At 41.8% G+C, this 20,806-nt stretch overlaps 1 protein-coding gene across 2 annotated transcripts in view; it reads left to right on the top strand.

Annotated features, from left to right (window-relative positions):
- The window catches only part of LOC122798556, an 892,023-nt gene that overhangs the window by 39,817 nt on the left and 831,400 nt on the right, over positions 1 to 20,806 (top strand). The window contains exon 2 of one of the 2 annotated variants that reach the window (XM_044067611.1): positions 13,850 to 13,962. In XM_044067611.1, the coding sequence (XP_043923546.1) occupies positions 13,852 to 13,962 (111 nt within the window). In that variant the 5' untranslated portion in view covers positions 13,850 to 13,851. Of the gene's footprint in view, positions 1 to 13,846; positions 13,963 to 20,806 lie in introns of both variants that reach the window. The other variant, XM_044067610.1, reaches the window with a different exon arrangement.

Below are 20,806 nucleotides of genomic sequence, written 5' to 3'. Positions count from 1 at the left end.
GTGCACAACGTCCGGCCGGGGGGCCAGATCCGTCCTCCAGAGAGTAACCAAAACATTTTTTTAAAAAAGTGAAAAAATATTGTGCCTTACTCCATCCATGCAAGCTATCCAGCACATGCTTACTTACCTAATTGACTGCAGTTGTGCACACCTCTAACGTTTGTCACGGAAGTAACTATTCTTTCTTGTGTATAACTTGTAGTCTGTAAACAGTAGTAACTTTCTGCAAGAGTGTGTAATAAGTCATGGCTGCAAGCCAGAATGAAGTTAAATGTGTGTTGATGTAGAAAACAGGCAATTTCATGACTGCTGTCTTAAGTAAAAATGCCAATCACCTGTACCTATTGTTGACTCATAACGACTTACTATGTTTTGTGGTGGCCTGCAGATGCATTAAGAATTCTTGTAGTGGCCCTCCCCACAAAAAGGTTGTGCACCACTAGGCTAGAAGCTGCACAGAGTGACTAGAAATTTGAAAAGTAGTATTGTGCTATAGAAAGAGAAGTTTTTTTTTTTTTAGGAAAAAAGGGCATTGTTTTCATAAACTGACAATTGTCAAGCTGTATTTGTTATCCAATTGTCATAATTTAAACAATCAAATTTTGTTTACAGTGATCAAAAATGGGGAAAAGGCTAGGCTGCTTGCCCAAGAAATTGGCATATTCATAGAAATGTGAAAGTATTAGTTTCAGGATAAAAAACACCTTTTCTTTATATTTCAAAATTTCATCTGTTTTGGAACAGTTTGGGACTGGTAAATGGATAATGTTCCTTCTACATTCAAAGTTCAGTTTCTGTGCAGTATACAGAGATGATAATTAGGATATGACTACAGCAGCAGAAACCTCAAAGATGCAGTGGTTAATCAAAGAAAGCAGTTATTAAAAGAAAAGGAGGTGGCGTTTCAATATATATATTAAAGACACACATCTCCAGGCTCGTCAAATAGTATAACGCACTGGAGACACACCAGGTGCAGTTAACTGTTGACAAGACCCCTATTCAAATCATAGCTAGCTACTGGCCTCCAAATTTGACTCAAGATTCCCACTCCACCTTTCTGGATCTCTTCAGATCTATCAAGATTCAACCCTTTACCCTGATCCTGGGTGGCTTTAACTGTCCAACCATAGATTGGAAAAACTACTCATGCCAGAACACAAATGCCCAGAGATTCCTCAATCTTATCAATGCAAATACCTTGGAACAGCTAGTCGATACCCCCACAAGAGGTAATAATATCTTGGACTTGGTATGAACTGGTATGAGTAACCACTGCAGCACCCCTACAGTAAAATTCACGCTCATAAAATACGACCATAAAGCAGTCACTTTCGAAGTCAGCATCTCTCCTGAACCCCGCTAGCTAGGTCAAACAAAAAAACTTCTCCAAAGCTGATTACAACCTCCTAAGGGATGGTATAAACAGCTTCACAGCCCCCTCCCCCTCTGTAGAAACTGGCACCAATGTCCAAATTTACAAAGTACTATACGAGCACTTATATAGCTGCATGGAATCAGGAATACCCGACAGGACAATATCATCCTCTCTGAGGAGCAGTCAACCTTTCTGGTGGACATCTGCAATAAATAAACTATATAACAAAAGGAAAATATTGCTGTCCAGGACCAAGAAGGAGAAGGTGCCCAACTGGAAGCAATCTCTGCTTAGCCTGAACAAGCAAATAAGAGCACTAGTGAAATCCTCTAAAGACAACTTCAAATCCAAATTGGTCACATCTAGAGACAATCATAAGGCCTTTTTCACATATGTCTGCAATCTCAAAGGAAGCACCAAGATCTGTTCAGAACTGGTGGTCAAGGACACCACATACACAAATGCTGTAAATATAGCCAACCTACTGGCTGACAGATTCAGCAAAAACTTCACCCCTCTGTCCTCCCATCAGTAAATCAGGACATCCCCAGTACCTGAACCCCTCCCCTTATCTCTAGAGAATAGGTCATCACTACCCTCTCAAAAGCAAAAAATACAGCCTCCATGGGACCCGATAACATCCCGGGCTGCATCCTACATGAACTCAGGCATGAACTTGCAGCACCATTAGACACCCAATTCAATCAAAGCCTGAGTACTGCTTTGTCCCTGCCAAGTAGAGGACAGCCACTGTCATCCCTTTACACAAAGGTGGAGCATCTACCGATTTGAGAAATTATAGATCCATCAGTCTAACTAACTTGATCTGAAATGCCATGGAATGGATTTTCATGGACCTCATTAACAGGGACATTGGCAACCTGAAAATGGACATGTATCCAGTTAGACTAGCCCGGTCAACAAATGTAAAATAAAATAAAATAAATAAATAAAATAAATTTGCAAGTGAATTATTATAACTAGGAAACTCTAATGTATGACATTATTGAGTAACTGCATTCATTTATAATAGGGATACAGTGAAAGTAGGGCAAATCATAAACATTCTGTTAAATTAAGGCCAGATGACAGGCATTTGTTTGCGGCTATGTATGTGTATATGTGTGTGTATGTGTGGGGGGGGGGTTGTGTATGTGTGTCTGTGGGAGTGAAAGATGGGTACATTTGCTGATGTGATGCTTTGGTTGTCAGATGTAAGCAAAGTGCTTCTTTCAATAATTATCAACCAATTCAGAGGCATGCAAATCATCCACTAATGAGATCTTTCCTCATTGCAGCTAATATGTCTCAGAATCACTATTTTTTGTATTTGTTTTTCTGTTTGGCAGTGTCTGTATTTGCATTGTTATAGTTTCTGCATAGCTTTGCCCTTCTTTGAGTACATTGTGTGACACCGCCTGCTTGAAAGACTTATTCACTGGAAACTACAGATTTCATTTCTCCAACACCAAGAAAGCACATTATTTTGTAGTGGTATGTCTGTACTTTTTAAAGTTTACAACTGGTTAGCAATTTTTTCTTTTGGTAAAGAAGGGGAATTTTCAGTTATCTGAGCCATTATTTGCAAGAAGGGTTTAACATTGTGAGTTTTATTGGCTATTGGTTGCTTTTTTAATGCTGTAATTCCTGTTGTGTTATGTAGCTTGGCCATTATTTGAGTGGAACTGCATGACATCGCCTGCTTGATTGACTTATTTAATGGAAGTCCAAGATATTATCACCCCTTGTGGGGGGTATCAACTAGCTGTTCCAAGGCATTTGCACTGACAAAAATCAAGGAATCTCTGGGCATTTGTGTTCTGCCATGAGTAGTTCTTTCAATCTGTTTGGGAAGTTAAAGTCACCCAGGATCAGGGTAAAGGGTTGAATCTTGAAAGATTCAAATAGGTCCAAATAAGCAGATTGGGCATCTTGAGTCAGATTTGCAGGCCAGTAGCTAGCTAGCTATGATTTGAATAGGGGTCTTGTCAATGGTTAACTGCACCTGGAGTGTCTCCTGTGCATCATACTGTTTGATCAGCCTGGAGGTGCAGATGTCTTTAATGTATATTGAAACTCCACTTCCTTTGGCTTTACTGCCCACAGTTTGGGGTCTGAATGTATGATGGGATGAGTAACCAGGTAAGGCTTGGGTGCTCTCCACAGATTTGAACCAGGTTTCTGTGACTGCACAGATGTCAGCATTTTTCAGGGTGAGGAATGCTTGCAATGAGTGAATTTTATGTTTAGACTACTAGCGTTTAGCAGCATGACCCTTAATTTGTGTTTTGTTAAACTTTTTATGCTGGTAGTTTTAACCTCATCACTTTTCCTAAAAAAACGGTACTATAGAGGAGGCAAGAGCCTTTGCTAGAAGAATGAAACCCAGGTGAGACAGATGCAGGCCATCTCTGGCGAAGCATTGTGGTCTGTCGATCATATCTTCGCAGGTTGTCAGGTACTGGATCCCCCTGGAATGACACCAGAAACTAAGCCAGTTGTTAAAGTCAATCATTTTCTGTTGTATTGAGGCATCATTCTGGGTGATGGCAGAATGCTGCTTAAAGCTAGGAACATACCTGCCTGGGACACATAATCGGTGAGCTCAATCATGTCTCTTTTTATATAGTCCAGACAGGTACGTCTCAAGTCATTCACACCAACATGGACTATGACAGAGTCATAACAGTACCTGTTGTTGAGAGACTTGAGGGCATGAGTGATATGGTGGATTCTAGCATCTGACAAGCAACTTACCGTGACTTTCTCCTTATCCAACCTGGTAAGAGGCAGATCTGTGTGTCTCACAATGGAGTCTCCTATGACTAATATGTTAGGTTTATGGTGAAGCCTTAGTGGTTGTGAGGCACAGGTGTGTGGACAATGCATGGTATGTGGTGTGGAGGGCTGTAGAGATTGCGTGTGTTTTTGCCTTGGAGGTCTCCTTTGTTTGGGTATGTTTATGTGGAGGACCTCCGCAAATGTAGGTATGTGTTGCATAGGTGTGGGTGGTGTTTGAAGTGTTGTGATTGTGTTGACAACCTTTTCAGTGCCAGATATACTGGCTTAAGGGGGATAGAGCTTGAACTCTAGGTTCCTAATGTAATTGCATCTCTCACAAATTGTGTTCCTAGGTGGTAGCAGTAGATGGCTGTCCGTATACATAAGGCAGTTGCTATACTGTCTCAGTATGCCCATATCAACCAGACTATCAGGAGAAACGGTAGGAATATTTCCATCCATATTTGTCAGAATTTGAGGGAAAAGGGCCAGGGAGAGCTAAGTGCTGGGCCTAAAGCCCAAGTGCTTAAATCAAAACTAAGAGTTTAGAATAACACTTAACAATTTAGACAGGCTATAAATAAGCAGTAATACATGCAACAGAAAAGATGCAGTAGAACACTTTATAGAACGTGCAGCAAGTATCAGGAAGAAACAAAGCAAGATGAAATAACAGAGTAGTAGGAAGAAACACAAATTAGAAAAATATAAGCAGCTGAATATTTTTTTTAAGTAAAAAGGGAGAGAGCAGGAACAGAAGATAATTCAAGGTTAAGGGGATTAAGGGGTTTGGCCTTCCCAAATGATCTCTGTATTAGGTAGAATGAGCGAAAGAGATGGGACTGGGAGGAGTGTCCCAGATCAAATTTATAGAAGGGGTGGGCAACTGCAAGAGCCACCAACTTTAAAAACACAACAGCAGTAGGGTAGGAGGGCGGGAGAAAAAAGGTTTCAGCTCAGATCAGAATAAAATGCCAGCAAATATATATGTATATATATATATATATATATATATATATATATATATATATGTATATATATATGTTCATAGGTTCATAGGTTGATACTAGGCTATCTGCCCTAGGGCATTTATAAGCCTAGCCAGAGTGTGTTTGACTTTTGCCACCCTTTTAGATTAGTTGACTGTGCCTCTGTATAGTAGGACACAGAAGATAGCCCTTTTGAGGTTAGTTTACTGTGCCTCTGTCTAGTAGGGACACAGAAGAGATCCCAGGGGTAAACCTACGATCTCCTATCCACTCATCAAGATTTCTCTTGAAGAGGGTCATTGAGGGACTCTGCCTAACATGGATTGGAATTTTGTTCCAGAGTGAGGGGAGCCTCTGGGATATGAATCTGTCCCTCCAGCATGTCCTATTTATTTCTGTGCTGAGGTTTAAGTCCCTGGAGCGTGTAGCTCTAAGGGATTTGGATTTCCTGTGGTGGAGCATGTCCATTAATTCTGGGTTGGATATGGCTTTATACGTCAGGCACAGATCGCCTCTGAGTAGGCGGTAAGCAACCTCAGCTTTGGCCGGCTAAGGACTTGCTGTATTCAACTGGACGTATAAGAGAATTTAAGTACCTTTATCTGCTCTTTTTTTTCCCCAAAAATACAGTATTTAAATTGATTTTAACTGTGTGGAAGGAATAGTAACTGAACTGGAAGTTAGTCAGTGTTTGCTGAACTTTGTTATTTGCTAGTAATTACAGGTGTGGGGGTAGTCACATTCTTTGATTTCCTGTCCTTGCCTATTTAAGTGGTACAGTGTGAAATATTTTCTGCTTAAAAACCTCAGCTTTGGCCGGCTAAGGACTTGCTGTATTCAACTGGACATATAAGATAATTTAAGTACCTTTATCTGCTCTTTTTTTTTCAAAAAAATACAGTATTTAAATTGATTTTAACTGTGTGGAAGGAATAGTAACTGAACTGGAAGTTTTGACTCTGCTCTTCAGTTATTCCCACCCACTCTCCCTGTTTTTGTTTTGGTGTTAATCTTAGTGGCCTTGCAACTGCCCTCCCCTCTTGTAAATTTGTGTTTGGATACTCCTTCTAGGCCCATCTCATTTGCTCACTCAACTGAGTGCAGTGAGATCATATTCTGATTTCAGGCACTCCTACTGTGTACAAAGAGAGCATCTGGGAAACAGAAAAAAAAAAAAATTAAGCTTGTTTCCTGCCCTTCCTGTTAAGTGGTATAGACTATTTGTAGGCTTCTGAGCCCCCAAGCCCTTCTGTGTTGGAGGGAAGCCTTCTAGCTAAGTTTTTTTTTCTTATAACTAGAAAGTTTTCTAGTTTCAGCACTCAAATCTGTTTCTTTGATCTCAGCACTTATTCAGAAAAAAAAAAAAAAAAAAATTTTCATCTGCTTTTACTGTACTTGTGTTTCTACCTACTTTTTTACTTTTGCATCATCTTAAAAGTACTCACTTGTATTTATTACTGCTTGGTGAAACTCATTATAAGCCTTTTGGTTTAAACACTTGGGCTTTGGACCACTTGTTTTGCACTGGGAGGGTTTGTGGTCTGCACTGTAGTGGCAGAACAGGTAGCTTACATCCTTCTAGGTTGGGAACTGCTGATTTGAGGGCTCAGTGTCTGGTATTCTAAAAGTGTATTATTTCTGGTTTAAGCACTTGGGCTTTCAGGCCAGTTATTTTACATTAAGAGGGTTTGTGGTCTGCACTCTTGTGGGAGGAGAGGCTGGACTCTGCCCTTCTGAGCTGGGAATTTCTGGTTAAAGGCTTATAGTACATGCATATCTGAACTGCTTCTTACTGAAGTTGGTGCGCCTTGTTTGCTGTGGCATAGACTGGATTTGGGCCTGCTGGATCTAGCTTTGTTTGTGTAACTTGAGCACTAATCCAGGCATTCGCTAAAGTATTCAATTGTATTTATTACTGCTTGGTAGTAACTTGATTAAAGTGTAGCTATCATTCTAAGTCTTTTGGATTAAGCACTTGGGCTTCAGACCAGTTGTTATACATTAGGAAAGTTTGTGGCATGCACTGTGGTGGCAGGTCAGGTAGCTTTCATCCTTCTAAGTTGGGAACTGCTGATTGAGAGCCCAGTGTCTGTTATTCTTAAAGTGTATTAGTTCTGGTTTAAGCACTTGGGCTTCAGGCCAGTTATTTTACATTAAGAAGGTTTTGGTCTGCACTCATGTGGGAGAAGAGGCTGGACTCTGCCCTTCTGAGCTGGGAATTTCTGGTTAAAGGTTTATAGTGCCTGAATATTTGAACTGTGTCTTACTGAAATTGGTACACCTTGTTTGCTGTAGCATAGACTAGATCCAGGCCTGCTGAATCTAGCTTTGTTTATATGCTTGTTATTTGTTCGCTTGTTATTTCCCTGGAACGCTAATTCCATCTAATACGCGGCTTCTCAGCGCTTCTGTGGATCACTAGTGATATCTGCATTGCTTACTGTACTTATCTCCTTGTTTCACTTGAAAGAAAGTTACTGTTTGTCGTTTTTGCATTTAAGTTACCTGTAACACATTGCACTTAAGTTACCTGGCACTTGCTCACTAAAGCAATTATATAAGTCAGCACTAAAAATTAAAAGCACTACACCCTCACTCCCCACTGGCCCTGGTTTTCAATTATTAAGGAATTCCCAATATTATTCTAGCATGTCCAAAGGTGAGTTGTCAATCTCCTCTCCGGTCCAGCTGGTGAATCTGGGAATCTTGAGGCAATGTTACAACTGCCTCATGTACACAGACAACCCTCTCCTCCTCCCAACAAATTCCAACACATGTGAGAGATGCAACCATATAGCCAAACTGGAGGCTAAGCTCTCTCAACTCAGTACTGACATAAACAGTCAGGAGGAGAAGGAAACCACACTCACTACAATTCCAGTCTCACATAGACCTACCACAACAGCAAACCAAACACATAATCACACAAAAACATACTCGGAGGCTCTAAATAAAGATCTGACGAAGCAGCAGAGACCTCCAAAGCAGACACCAAAGCAGCCGCTACCCCAAAACAAAACACGTGCAACACATATCTCACAAAGCCAGTGTGCCGAACAGTCACAGCCCTTAAGACTAAACAACACACCTGATACGCTTGTAATGGGTGACTCTATCGTCAGGCACACTGACGCCCGCCACCAGGCTGAACAAGGAGAGGGTCACGGTGAGCAGCCTGTCGGGCGCAGGATCTGCCACATAACACAAGCACTCAGGTCACAAGGCAAGTACAAATATGACTCAGTCATTGTCCATGCTGGTGTGAATGACCTGAGACGCACCTCCCTGGACTACATGAAAGAGACATAAAGGAGCTCTCTGAGCATGTAGCCCAGGCTGGTATGACCCTGACCTTGAGTAGCATCTTACCCTCACCAAGAATGATGCCACAGTATGAAGACAAGATGATCAATTTCAACAATTGGCTTAAGTACTGGTGTCATTCAAAGGGGATCAATGTCTGTCAGCTTGGGATGATATGCTCGACAAGCCACGATGCTTCGCTAGGACGGCTTGCACCTGTCACCCCAGGGCTTTGGATATTGGCAAAGGCTCTTGTTACCCCATAGTGCCTTTTTAGGCAAGGCTCAAAGACAAACCCACCTCCATAGGTATCACAAGGGATAAGAAACTAAGAGTAATGCTACTCAACGCCAGAAGTCTAAACCTCAAGATGCACGCAGACGAGCTCTCCTTAGCATGGAGAACATCGATATCTGTGCAGTAACAGAAACCTGGTTCAGGGCTCCCGAGAGCACCACAGCACTACCAGGTTATACCTCATACCATACTTTTCAGCCCCAAAACCTGGACCGAACCACAAAAGGAGGGGGAGTATCGATATTCATCAAAGATACCCACACCTCCAGGTTGGTGGCAAAGCACGAAGCATCAGAGACTATTCATGTGCAACTAACAGTGGGTAAAACTGCCTTCCAGTTTATAGCCTGCTACAGACCACCCTCCCAAACCCAGGAACCCCACTCGGCCTTCCTGAGAACACTGGAAAATATGAAGGTCTCTCCAAACACCATTATATTGGGCGACTTCAACTACCCAAACATAGACTGGGAGCATTACTCTAGCTCCAACACCCTAGCCCAAAAGTTCCTAGAATTTATCAACTCAAATGCTATGGAACAACTTGTTACCACTCCCACAAGAGGGGAAAACATACTGGACCTGATCATCACCAACATGGGGACTCTATGCTCCAGACCAGAAGTGTATCCCTCACTGGTAAGATCAGACCATAAACTAATCTCACTGGATATTCACATCCCGTTCCCACCCCTGCCCAGAAAACCACAGTGAAAAACTTCTAAAGCAAATTTCACACTCCTCAAAACTGAGGTGGAATCCTTCAAAGCCCCCGGGCCTGTGGAAAATACGGCCCAGACCGCAGAATCCTTTATAAACACATTCTATGAACACCTTCAGGAATGCATGGAACATGCGATCCCAAATAAAACCAAGACCCAATCCTCCAAAGGCAGACGCCTGTCTGGTGGACCCAGCCATAAACAAACTATACAATAGAAGGAGGAAGCTACTAAATGATAGAGCAAAATCCCAAAAAGGGAAGGCATCACTGATCAGTATTAGCAAAAACTACGGGCACACATAAAATTGTCTAAGGCCAACTTCGAGAGACAAATTGCACAGGACACTAAGGATAATCACAAGGCTTTCTTTAGTTATGTTAGGAACCTGGGTGGTAATTCCCAGATATGCTCAGAATTAGTCCAAAATGACAAAAAATACACCGAACCCACAGACATTGCCAACATCCTAGCTGACAGGTTCAGCGCAAACTTCTCCCCCCCATCCCCACCAAAAGGGCAAATATCTATCCCAGCAGAGTGCTGCCCCCCTGACATCTCAGATGCTCAGGTAGGAGCCGCCTCCAAAGCAAAAAACACAGCATCAATGGGACCAGACGGTGTCCCGGGCTGCGTCCTACATGAACTCCAAGAAGAGCTAAACCCAAACATAAAACTACTGTTCAATCTCAGCCTTACTACAGGATATGTGCCCAAAGAGTGGCGTACATCAACAGTGGTCCCTCTCCATAAAGGTGGTGCCTCGACGGATTCTGGAAACTATCGCCCCATAAGCCTGACTAGTTTGGTCTGCAAAGCTATGGAAAGGATCATCATGGACCTCATAAATAATGATATTGGGGACCTACAAACACTGTATCCTACCCAGTTCGGCTTTGTTAAGGGCAGATCCTGCCTCTTAAACCTGGTTGATTTCTTTGAAACTGTCACCAAGGCCATTGATGAGGGGAAGGTGGTCCACACAGCCTACCTGGACCTCGCAAAAGCCTTCGATACAATACCCACTTGGCATTATAGATAAGCTCACCAGCTTAAATATAAACCCCTATGTCACTAGATGGATTGCAAATTGGCTCAAGGACAGAACCCACATGGTTAGAATTGCTGGAGCCATGTCAGACTCCAAACCAGTTACAAGTGGTGTCCCACAAGGCTCAGTCCTGGGACCTCTCTTGTTCGGTATATATTTCTCGGAGGTACAGGCCAACAAGGAAGGACTGTGGCTGACCAAGTTCGCAGATGACTGCAAACTGGGTGCCATAATCGACTCTCCAGCTGACATAAGCATCCTCCAAAAGGGCCTCATAGAAACAGACAACTGGTGCCAGAGTCATGGCCTCAAGCTAAATGCCAAAAAGTGTGTAGTCATCCCCTTTGGCAAAAACAAAGTGCCCACAAATTACCACATAGGTGGTAATCCATTAAGTACAGAAGAAGCAATTAGGGACCTGGGGACCCAAGTTGATAGCAATCTCTCATTTGACAACCACGTGTGGTTAGAAAAACATTTTATATAGCCCACCTAATCATGAAGGGATTCACATCTAGATCAGGTGAGATCATCGTGCCTCTTTACTCATCCCTCATCAGGCCCATAATTGAGTACAATGCCCCTTTTGGGATGTACCTTACCAGACACCTACAGCAACTGGAAAGACCCCAAAAGTACCTCACCAAGAGGATCAAAGGGCTCAAACAGATGCCATATGCTGCCCGGTTAAAGAAACTCCAGCTCTACTCAGTGGCATACCGCCTGTTCAGAGGCGATCTGTGCCTGACGTATAAAGCCATGTCCAACCCAGAATTAATGGACATGCTGCACCTCAGAAAATCCAAATCCCATCGAGCTACGCGCTCGAGAGACTTGAATCTCAGCACAGAAATAAATAGGACATGCTGGCGGGACAGATTCATAACCCAGAGGCTCCCTTCACTCTGGAATAAAATGCCAATCCAGGTTAGGCAGAGTCCCTTATTTACTCTCTTCAAGAGGAATCTTGATGAGTGGATGGGAGATCATAGGTTTACCCCGGGTATCACTTCTGTGTCACTGTTAGACAGAGGCACAGTATACTAACCTCGAAAAAGGGCATAGCAAAATAAATTTAAAATGGGTGGCGAAAGCCAAACACGTTCTGGCTAGGCTTATAAATGCCCTAGGGCAGATAGCCTAGTATGAACCTATGAACCTATGAACCTATGAGTAGAGCTGGAGTTTCTTTAGCCTAACTGCATAGGGCATCTGTTTGAGTCCATTGATCCTCTTGGTGAGGTACTTTTGGGGTCTTTCCAGTTGCTGCAGGTGTCGGGTAAGGTACATCCCAAATGGGGCATTGTATTCAATTATGGGCCTGATGAGTGATGAGTAGAGTGGCACAATGACCTCTCTTGATCTAGATGTAAACCCTTTTGTGATAAGGTGGGCTATATAGAAGGTCTTTCTAACCACTTTGGCAACGTGATTGTCAAAGGAGAGATTGCTATCTACTTGGGTCCCCAACTCCCTAATTACTTCTTCTGTACTTAATGGATTACCACCTATGTGGTAATTTGTGGGCACTTTGTTTTTCCCAAAGGGGATGATTATGCACTTTTTGGCATTTAGCTTTAGGCCATGGCTCTGGCACCAGTTATCCGTCTCTGTATAAAATTCAGTCAAGCAAAAATAAAACAGTGCAGAACTCTGAATGAACAAAGTGCCAAAAAATATACTTATCAGCTCTATATTTCCAGATTGTTTGAGAAACACTCTCAATCAGAACACATGGAGATTCTAGCAATGATATGCTGGGATTTACAAAAAGGGAATATTTTTATATCAGCAAGCCTTGAGACAATCAGATAACACAAAAGCTGTTAGACCAGTTTTACCAACTTTAAGAACAGTACAGCAATAGGGTGGGAAAAAAAGGTTTCAGCACAGATCAGAATACAATGCCAACAAATATGTAAATAATTCAGTCAAGCAAAAATAAGACAATGCAGAACAATGAACAAAGTACCAAAAATATACTTATCAGCTCTATATTTTCAGATTGTTTGAGAAGCACTCTTAGTCAGAACACAAGGATATTCTAGTAATGATATGCAGGGATAACAAGATATTAAAATAACCATCAGAATGTTAAGCAAACAGTAGTTTGGAAGGATGAAGGCTGAGAAAAGTACATGTCCTTGGGATAATTCTGATTTCCATGTTCTACTCACATCACTATGTGGCTTAACCAATTACAAGCACTTCCAGTCTTTACCTTTCACACACTGGTTTTGTTTTAAATTAAAGTACTGCTTTAAAGTAAATTTCAGAGAGTCTTGTGTAATATTGCGAGTCCAGGCAATGCATATCCAGAACTCCTTTCTTCTCAAACAATTAACTTCTTTGAGGTAAGAAAGACATTCTATAAAAAAATGTGAATGCAAGTAAGTGCATGTGTCTGTGTGCATGTGTGTGTTTGTATGCTTGCACATGTTTGTGTCTTTCTGTGCATGCAGGTGTCCACGTGTGTTCATGCGTATGCATTTATATACATGTATGCATGTGTGTGTGTGTTTGTGTGTGTGTGTGTGTGTGTGTGTGTGTGTGTGTGTGTGTGTGTGTGTGTGTGTGTGTTTGTGTGTGTGTGTGTGCATGTGTGCTGGCTTACTATTGTTTATTTGAATGGAAAAGCATTTTCCGTTCAAATAAGCGAATCACAATGTCGAACCAAATGCTCAACGCATTTGACTCGACATTGTTGTCGAAACCACCAAGTGATAGCCATATAGGAGTTGATGTAAATCAAACTCCTATACAGCTATCACGTTTTCCCCTGCGTCCTCCATGTGTGGGGCTGTGCCCCCCACACACCCTCTACTTATATATTCCAACTCCGAGATCGCACTACAGTGGGGATGTGGATGAATTTCCACTCTCCACTGTACCGCAATCTCTGTGAAGATAGTCAATTTCCACTTATGCAAATGCAGTTGTGCATTCACATAAATGGAGTCGACTATCTGGTGCAAAACTGCTTGTGTGTTTGACATTCTGTTATTCGGCACATTGCAGCTGATAGAATGTCGTTCGCACAAACAATAGTAAACCATGTGTGCCTGTGTATGTAGGTGTGTTTGCACATAAGTAATTAAGTTTACAATGCATATTAATCATAGTACGTTATTAATAAGATGTTTCATAATTGGACACTGAAATATATTACTAGTACTGTACATTGACAGGTATTGATACTGAAAAGCAATCATAAAATATCATTTTAAAAGAATGTAATACAATGTAATACAGTAAAAAATACTAAGCAGCTCAATAGTTAAACATATTTTATGTTAACATAGTTTTTGTGTTTTTTCTGTTTCAGCAGTCATGACAACACAGGATTCTGTCTACATGAATAGAGCAAGAAACTCTCAAAGCTCAGGGCTTGAAGGCAAAGACAAGAATGACGGTCCAAGTTCAAAAATGATGGATTTAGTGGTAATAAATTTTTACCATAACTTCCTTAGTAAGCAATATTAGAATAAATACATTTGCTTTAAATTTCTGATTTTATTCCTAGAGTATGCAACATGTATCACTGTTCTGTGTGTGCCATACCCAGATCTATCAGAGGAATATATGCAGCTTCAAAAATAGTTTCATCCACTGGCATTACTTAATTTACTAGGTAACAAGTACATGCAAAAACACTTTTCTGACTCTTCAATAATTAATTATAGGTTTATAGGTTCATAGGTGTATATTAGCCTAATGATCACTGGAGCCTTTATACGTCTAGTCATGCAGCCCAAATGTATACCATAAGATATTGTGCCTTAGATTTTAGTTTAAGTGGTGTTTGTTAGCTAGAGTAAGATTTAACAGCTATGTTTTTCCATTAGAAATATAGGTGTCATACCAGCTGTGAATTTCCATTTTCCCATCCATTGGTCCAGGTTGCACTTGAATATGGCTAGGAAAGAGCTGTGCTTCACGTGGATGGGAAGCCTATTCCAGATAATTGGAATTCTCTAAGATGCATACCTGTCCCAACAACATGTCCTATTTAAGTTGTGAGCAATGTTTACATTCTTAGATCTGGTACTTCTGGCGCTGTTCATTTTGTGGATATGCAAAATGTCCATCAGAGAGGGATTCAAGGATGCTTTGTATGCCAAGCATAAATCACCTCTCAACAGTCTGTAGGAAACAAAGTATAGAGATAGGGCTTTGAGGTGATCTGCACAGGACATTGCGTTTATGCCAGGTATTATTTTTGAGAGGAATCTCTGTGGATGTGCTAATTGTTGCATGTCCCTGCTCAGGTATATAATGAAGGGGTCATTATACTCAATGATGGGTCTGATGAGGGTTGAATGCAGTGGCACAATGACTTCCCTGGACCCAGTTGCTTGAGTAACATAGAATGATTTTTTTAACACCTTAGACAAATGGTCAAAAGTTAAATTACTATCTGCATGAGTCCATAAATAGCTGACTATTGCGTCTATGTTTATCATTGTTTTATCAATGAGGTACTTTGCTAGGGTGACAGACTTCCCAAAAGATACTGTTATGCATTTCATGGCACTGAATTTAAAGCCATGGCTTTGGCACCAGTCATTTGTCTGTGTTAGATCTTCCTGTAAGATGTTAGCATCTAAAGGAGTTTTTATGATTACTCCTAGCTTGCAAACTTGGTAAGCCAGTGGCCTTTATCATTAGCCTTGATATCAACAAATTGGATTCCAATGAGGAACAGACCTAGCACAGATCTATGGGGGAACTACACTAGTGACCGACCTCTTTATGGAGGTGGCCTCTCCAGTCCCAACTTCCTGGGTCCTGTCTGTGAGTCAGCTGGCTATCCAGTTGTTTACACAGTTGGAGATAAATTTGTCCTGCAGAGGATTTGCTGGATCTTTCAGTTCTGTGAGTATGGCTTAATTTACCAACAGTTTGACACACTGTTCTGTACTGCCTTTAAGGTTTCAGTCATAGCTAATGAAAACCTTATGGTTGCCCATGGCCTAGGATTCTATCTTTACCTTAAAATTTGCTTTGTTGGACTTGATTAGTCCTCTTAGATGTCTATTTAATTTGATGAGTGAGTTTTTATCTTTTTTGGTTTTACACTTCCTAATTTTTGTTATGACTTTTTTTTTCTTTTGTTATACAACCTTTTTAATTTTGGATTCCACTAAGGTGGTTTGGTTTTTCGAGTTAGTTTTGGGCTTACTTCTGGTACAGCAGCCTCTTTGCAATCAATGACTTGGTTATACAGAGCAAAAGATAAACCCACCGCTGTAAACAGCACAAGTAACAAAAAACTGAGGGTAATACTACTCAATGCCAAAATCTAAACCTCAAAATGTACGCACTCGTGGCACTCCTCAGTATGGAGATAATTGATATATTTGCAGTAACAGAAACCTGGTTTAAGGCTCCAGAGAGCACCCCAGCACTACCAGGCTACAACTCATACCATACATTTTGGCCACAGAACCCAAACCGAAATACAAAAGGTGGGGGCGTATCCATATTCATCAAGGATACCCACGCCTCCAGGTTAATGACACAGCACGATGCTTCAGAGATCATCCACATGCAACTAACAATGGGCAAAACTGCAATTCAAATTGTAGCTTGCTACAGATCACCCACCATGTCCCAGGACCCCCATTCCGCATTTCTGGAAACACTGGGAAACATAAAGGTCCTACCAAACACCCTAATATTGGGTGATTTCAATTACCCAAACATTAACTGGGAGAACTACTCAAGTACTAACTCCCTTGCCCAACCTTTCCTAGAATTTATAAACTCAAACCCCCTGGTTCAACTGGTCAACACTCCCACCAGAGGTGAAAACATATTGGACCTGGTCATCACCAACATGGGGGACCGGTGTTCCACACCAGAGGTCAACCCCTCATTGGTTAGATCTGACAATAAACAAATCACTTTAGATATCCATATTCTGCCCCCACCCCTGGACAAGAAAGCCATAGTGAAAAAACATTCAAAAGCAAACTTCACATTACTTAAAACCAAGGTGGAAAGTTTCAAAGTCCCCATGCTGAAGGATAACACTGTCCAAGCTGCAAAATCCTTTACTAATGCATCCTACGGGCAGCTACAAGAATGTATTGATCGTGCCATCCCAAGCAAAATTAAGACTCACTCCTCCAAGAAAAGGAAACTAGTTGGTGGACTCCTGCCGTAAACAAGCTATACAATAGAAGGAGGAAACTAGTACAGAAAAGAGTAAAATCCCAAGAAGGGAAGACATCCCTGATAAGTATCAGCAAGAAAGTACAAACCCTCATAAAATTATCCAAGGCGAGCTTTGAAAGAAAAATTGTCAAGGACCCCAAGATAACCACAAGGCATTCTTTAGCTATGTCAAGAATCTAAGTGGCAATGCCCAGATCTGTTTGAAGTTAGTGCAGAATGGCACAAAATACACTGAACCAACCAATATCGCCAACATCCTGGCAGACAGGTTCAGCGCAAACTTCACCCCCCTCTTACCCCCAAAATGGCCCATAACCATACCAGAAGAATGTAGAGTCTCTGAAATCACAGACACTCAGGTTAAAACAGCCCTCTCCAATGCCAAAAACACAGCTTCAATGGGACCGGATGGTGTCCCAGACTGCATCCTACACTAGCTCAAAGACGAACTAACCCCTCACCTAAATACACTGTTCAAACTCAGCCTCTCCACAGGCTACATACCCATAGAGTGGTGCACAGCAATGGTTATTCTGCTCCACAAAGGTGGAGCCACAATAGACCCCAGGAAATATTGCCCTATAAGCCTGTCTAGCTTGGTCTGCAAGGATATGGAGTGCATCATCATGGAACTCATTAACAGAGACATTGGGAACCTTCAAACACTGAATCCTATCCAGTTTGGCTTTGTTAAGGGCAGATTATGCCTCCTAAACCTGCTGGACTTCTTTGAGACAGTTATCAAGGCTATAGATGAGGGAAAGGTGGTACACACAGCCTACCTAGACCTCGCTAAGTCTTTTGGCACCATTCCCCATTCTGGTATTATAGACAAGCTCACCAGTCTGAGCATAAACCCCTACATCACAAGATGGGTTGCCAACTGGCTCACGGACAGAACCCACATGGTGAGAGTTGTGGGAGCTAGGTCCGACTCTAAACTGGTTACAAGTGGCATTCCCCAGGGCTCAGTCCTAGGACCCCTCCTGTTCGGCATATACTTCTCAGAGTTACAGGCAAGCATAGGAGGACTATGGCTGACCAAGTTCACAGACGACTGCAAACTAGCGGCTATTATTGACTCTCCAGCTGACACAGACATCCTCCAAAAGGGTCTCACTGAGATGGATACCTGGTGTCAAAATCATGGCCTCAAGCTAAATGCCAAAAAGTGCATAGTCATCCCCTTTGGAAAAGACAAAGTACCCACAAACTACCACATAGGTGGTAGTCCCCTAAATACGGAAGACATAATAAGGGATCTGGGGACCCAAGTAGATAGTAATCTCACCTTTGATGATCACATTGCAAAAGTGGTTAGAAAATCCTTCTACGTGGCCCACCTAATCACGAAAGGGTATGCATCCAAATCAAAAGAGGTCATTTTGCCCTTCTACACATCACTCATCAGAACCATGTTAGAGTACAATGCCCCATTTGGGATGTACCTTACAAGACACCTGCAACAGCTGGAAAGACCACATAAGTACCTCACCAAGAGGATCATTAGCCTCAAACAGATGCCCTATGCAGCTCGACTGAAGAAACTCCAGTTGTAATCGGTTGCATACCGCCTACTCAGAGGTGATCTCTGCCTGACATACAAGACCATGTCCAACCCAGAATTGATGGACATGCTCCACCTAAAGAAAATCGTATCCCCTCAAGCCACACGCACTAGGGATCTAAACCTCACCACAACAATAAATAGGATGTGCTGGAGGGATAGATTCCTATCCTAGAGCCTTCCCATGCTTTGGAACAAGATCCCAATCTACATTAGGCAGAGCTCCTCGCTAACACTCTTCAAAAGAAACCTTGACGAGTGGATGGGAAACAGAAAGTTTACCTTGGGGATCACTTCAGTGGCTCTGCTAGACAAAGGCACAGGGAACTAATCTAAGGGGGTGGCGATAGCCAACACACTCTGGCTAGGCTTATAAATGCCTTCTGGCAGATAGCCTAGTACCCACCTATGAACCTATGAACATAGGCTGCTATGTTGTCTGGGTTTGGAGGGGCTTCAAATGTTGATAGGCTATCACTTAAAAGGTAGTGTCTTGGAGTTGTTGCTAACTGTTACAAGGTTTGTGGTGGGGTTACAGAATGGATTCTTATTTAGAAGGAGAATACTTTGTGGTCTGACCTTACTACAGAGAGCATGACACTGGTGGATTGCAGTATTCTCCTATATTTGTGAGTACCAGATCCAATATGTTTGTACCTTTGTACTTCTAGTAAAGCAGATACACTAACTGGTCCAGGCTGTTTGGGTTTATGAAGTCTATGAATCTCTCTGCCTGCAAATTTGGGGTCATGAAGGATTCCCAGTTTATAGAGGAATAATTAAAGTCCATCATGAGTATGATATTTGGTTGAATGGTGAAGGTATTCAATTGGTGTAAGTATGAGATATGGCTTTCATAAGACAAATCAAGTGACCTATACCTTGATAGAATTTGGTATAGTACTTTGTCTATGGTAATCTGGATGTGGATGAACTCTAGTGCATTATCCTGTTTAACCAACCTTCAGGCATACTTTTTGTTTGCGTAGATCAATGCACCTCCACCTTTAGTTCCTGTATGTGCAGTGGCTGGTCCAAATCTGCAGAAGGGACAGGTACTCTCTGTGGCTTTACATGATGTCAGGGTAACTGCAGAGATGACTGCATTCACCAAGTTGAGGACAGCTTGGAGGGAGTGGAGCTTTTTGTTTAGATGCCTGGCATTGATCAGTAACAGCTTTAGACTTCCCTGGGTAGATATTCCTATGTTGGATGCTTTGTCAGGTTTGACATTGCCTAAAAATGTCTCTATGGGGAGGGGAATATTTTAGCCAGTATTTGAAAGCCTATTGGGGATAGGTACAGATCATCCTTACAAAGCGACCTGGTTTGTTACACATGTCCTCCCACACTGTCAGATATTGTATCTCTCAAGAATGACACCAAAAATTAAGTCAATTATTTAAAATCAATAATTTTCTGTTTGTATTGAAGAATCATCCTTGGTGAAGATAGAATGCTGCTCAATGCTAGGCACTTACCAGCTTGTGATGCATAGTCCAATAGCACAATAATGTCTCTTTTTATGCAGTCTAGGGAGGTATGTCTCAAGTCATTTACACCTACTTGGACTATGGCTGAATAATACTGGTACCTGAAGTGCAATGACTTGACTGCATGCATAACTTGGCGGGTCCTGGCCCCGATAGGCAAATGACCATTGTTTTCTCCTCCTGCAGCCTGATGAGGGTTTTATCAATTGGTCATACAATAGAGTCCCCTATGACTTGAGCCCTGAGTGTTGTATTGGCATGCCTTATGAGCTTGGTAGTTGATGCTCCACTGGGCATGGCTGTATGTGCAGTGTTAGGTGTTGTTTCTGTTGAGTGCTTTTGGAATTATTGATATTAGTTTTTGGAGGTGAAATGTCTGCAAGGCCTTTGGGGTTTGACATGGTTGCAGTTAAGTGCCTCAGAATAAGTAGGTGCATGTGTGGGCTGTGTCCTATGTGTGGTGGGTGTAATGTGTGTGAATCGCTGATGACCAGATTGTTGTTATGAGTGTTAGTATGCGAGAGTTTGCAACCCAAAACATTGTGCATATACATCTCTCACATAATGTATTTGTTTCTTTGAGGATTACATGGTTGTCAGTGAACATTTGACAATTATTACATTGTCTGAATATTTCCATATCCACCAAACTGGCTGTGGAATAGCTCCATCATGGAAACCGTAAGCCACCAAGCATCTGGAGTGCTACAGGTATCTCATAGTATCTCTATGTAGGATCCACCACCTTTCCTTCTTCAACATCAATGAGAACATTGCAAACAGACTTTGGATTTCATGTACTCCGCATCACTGTTTTTAATCCTTTCTGTAAACCTTATTCATGTGCTGTACCTATTCCTGTTTCCACTCCTCTTTACATAAAGTTAATTGAAATGTTTAACCTTCCTATTTCACAAGTTCCAGCATGTTGACTCTATTACACACTCAACCACCTACCTCAGTTATACTTTTTTCACAGACTGTAATGTAAATACTTTTGAATGTGACTGTACTCTATCTCACTGTCAAAGAATAATGTTTGTTT

This window comes from Protopterus annectens, chromosome 3.part1 (assembly GCF_019279795.1).
Source record: "Protopterus annectens isolate FY-2018-M chromosome 3.part1, PAN1.0, whole genome shotgun sequence".
Lineage (NCBI taxonomy): Eukaryota > Metazoa > Chordata > Ceratodontiformes > Protopteridae > Protopterus > Protopterus annectens.
This window is presented reverse-complemented; position numbering and strand designations above follow the sequence as displayed.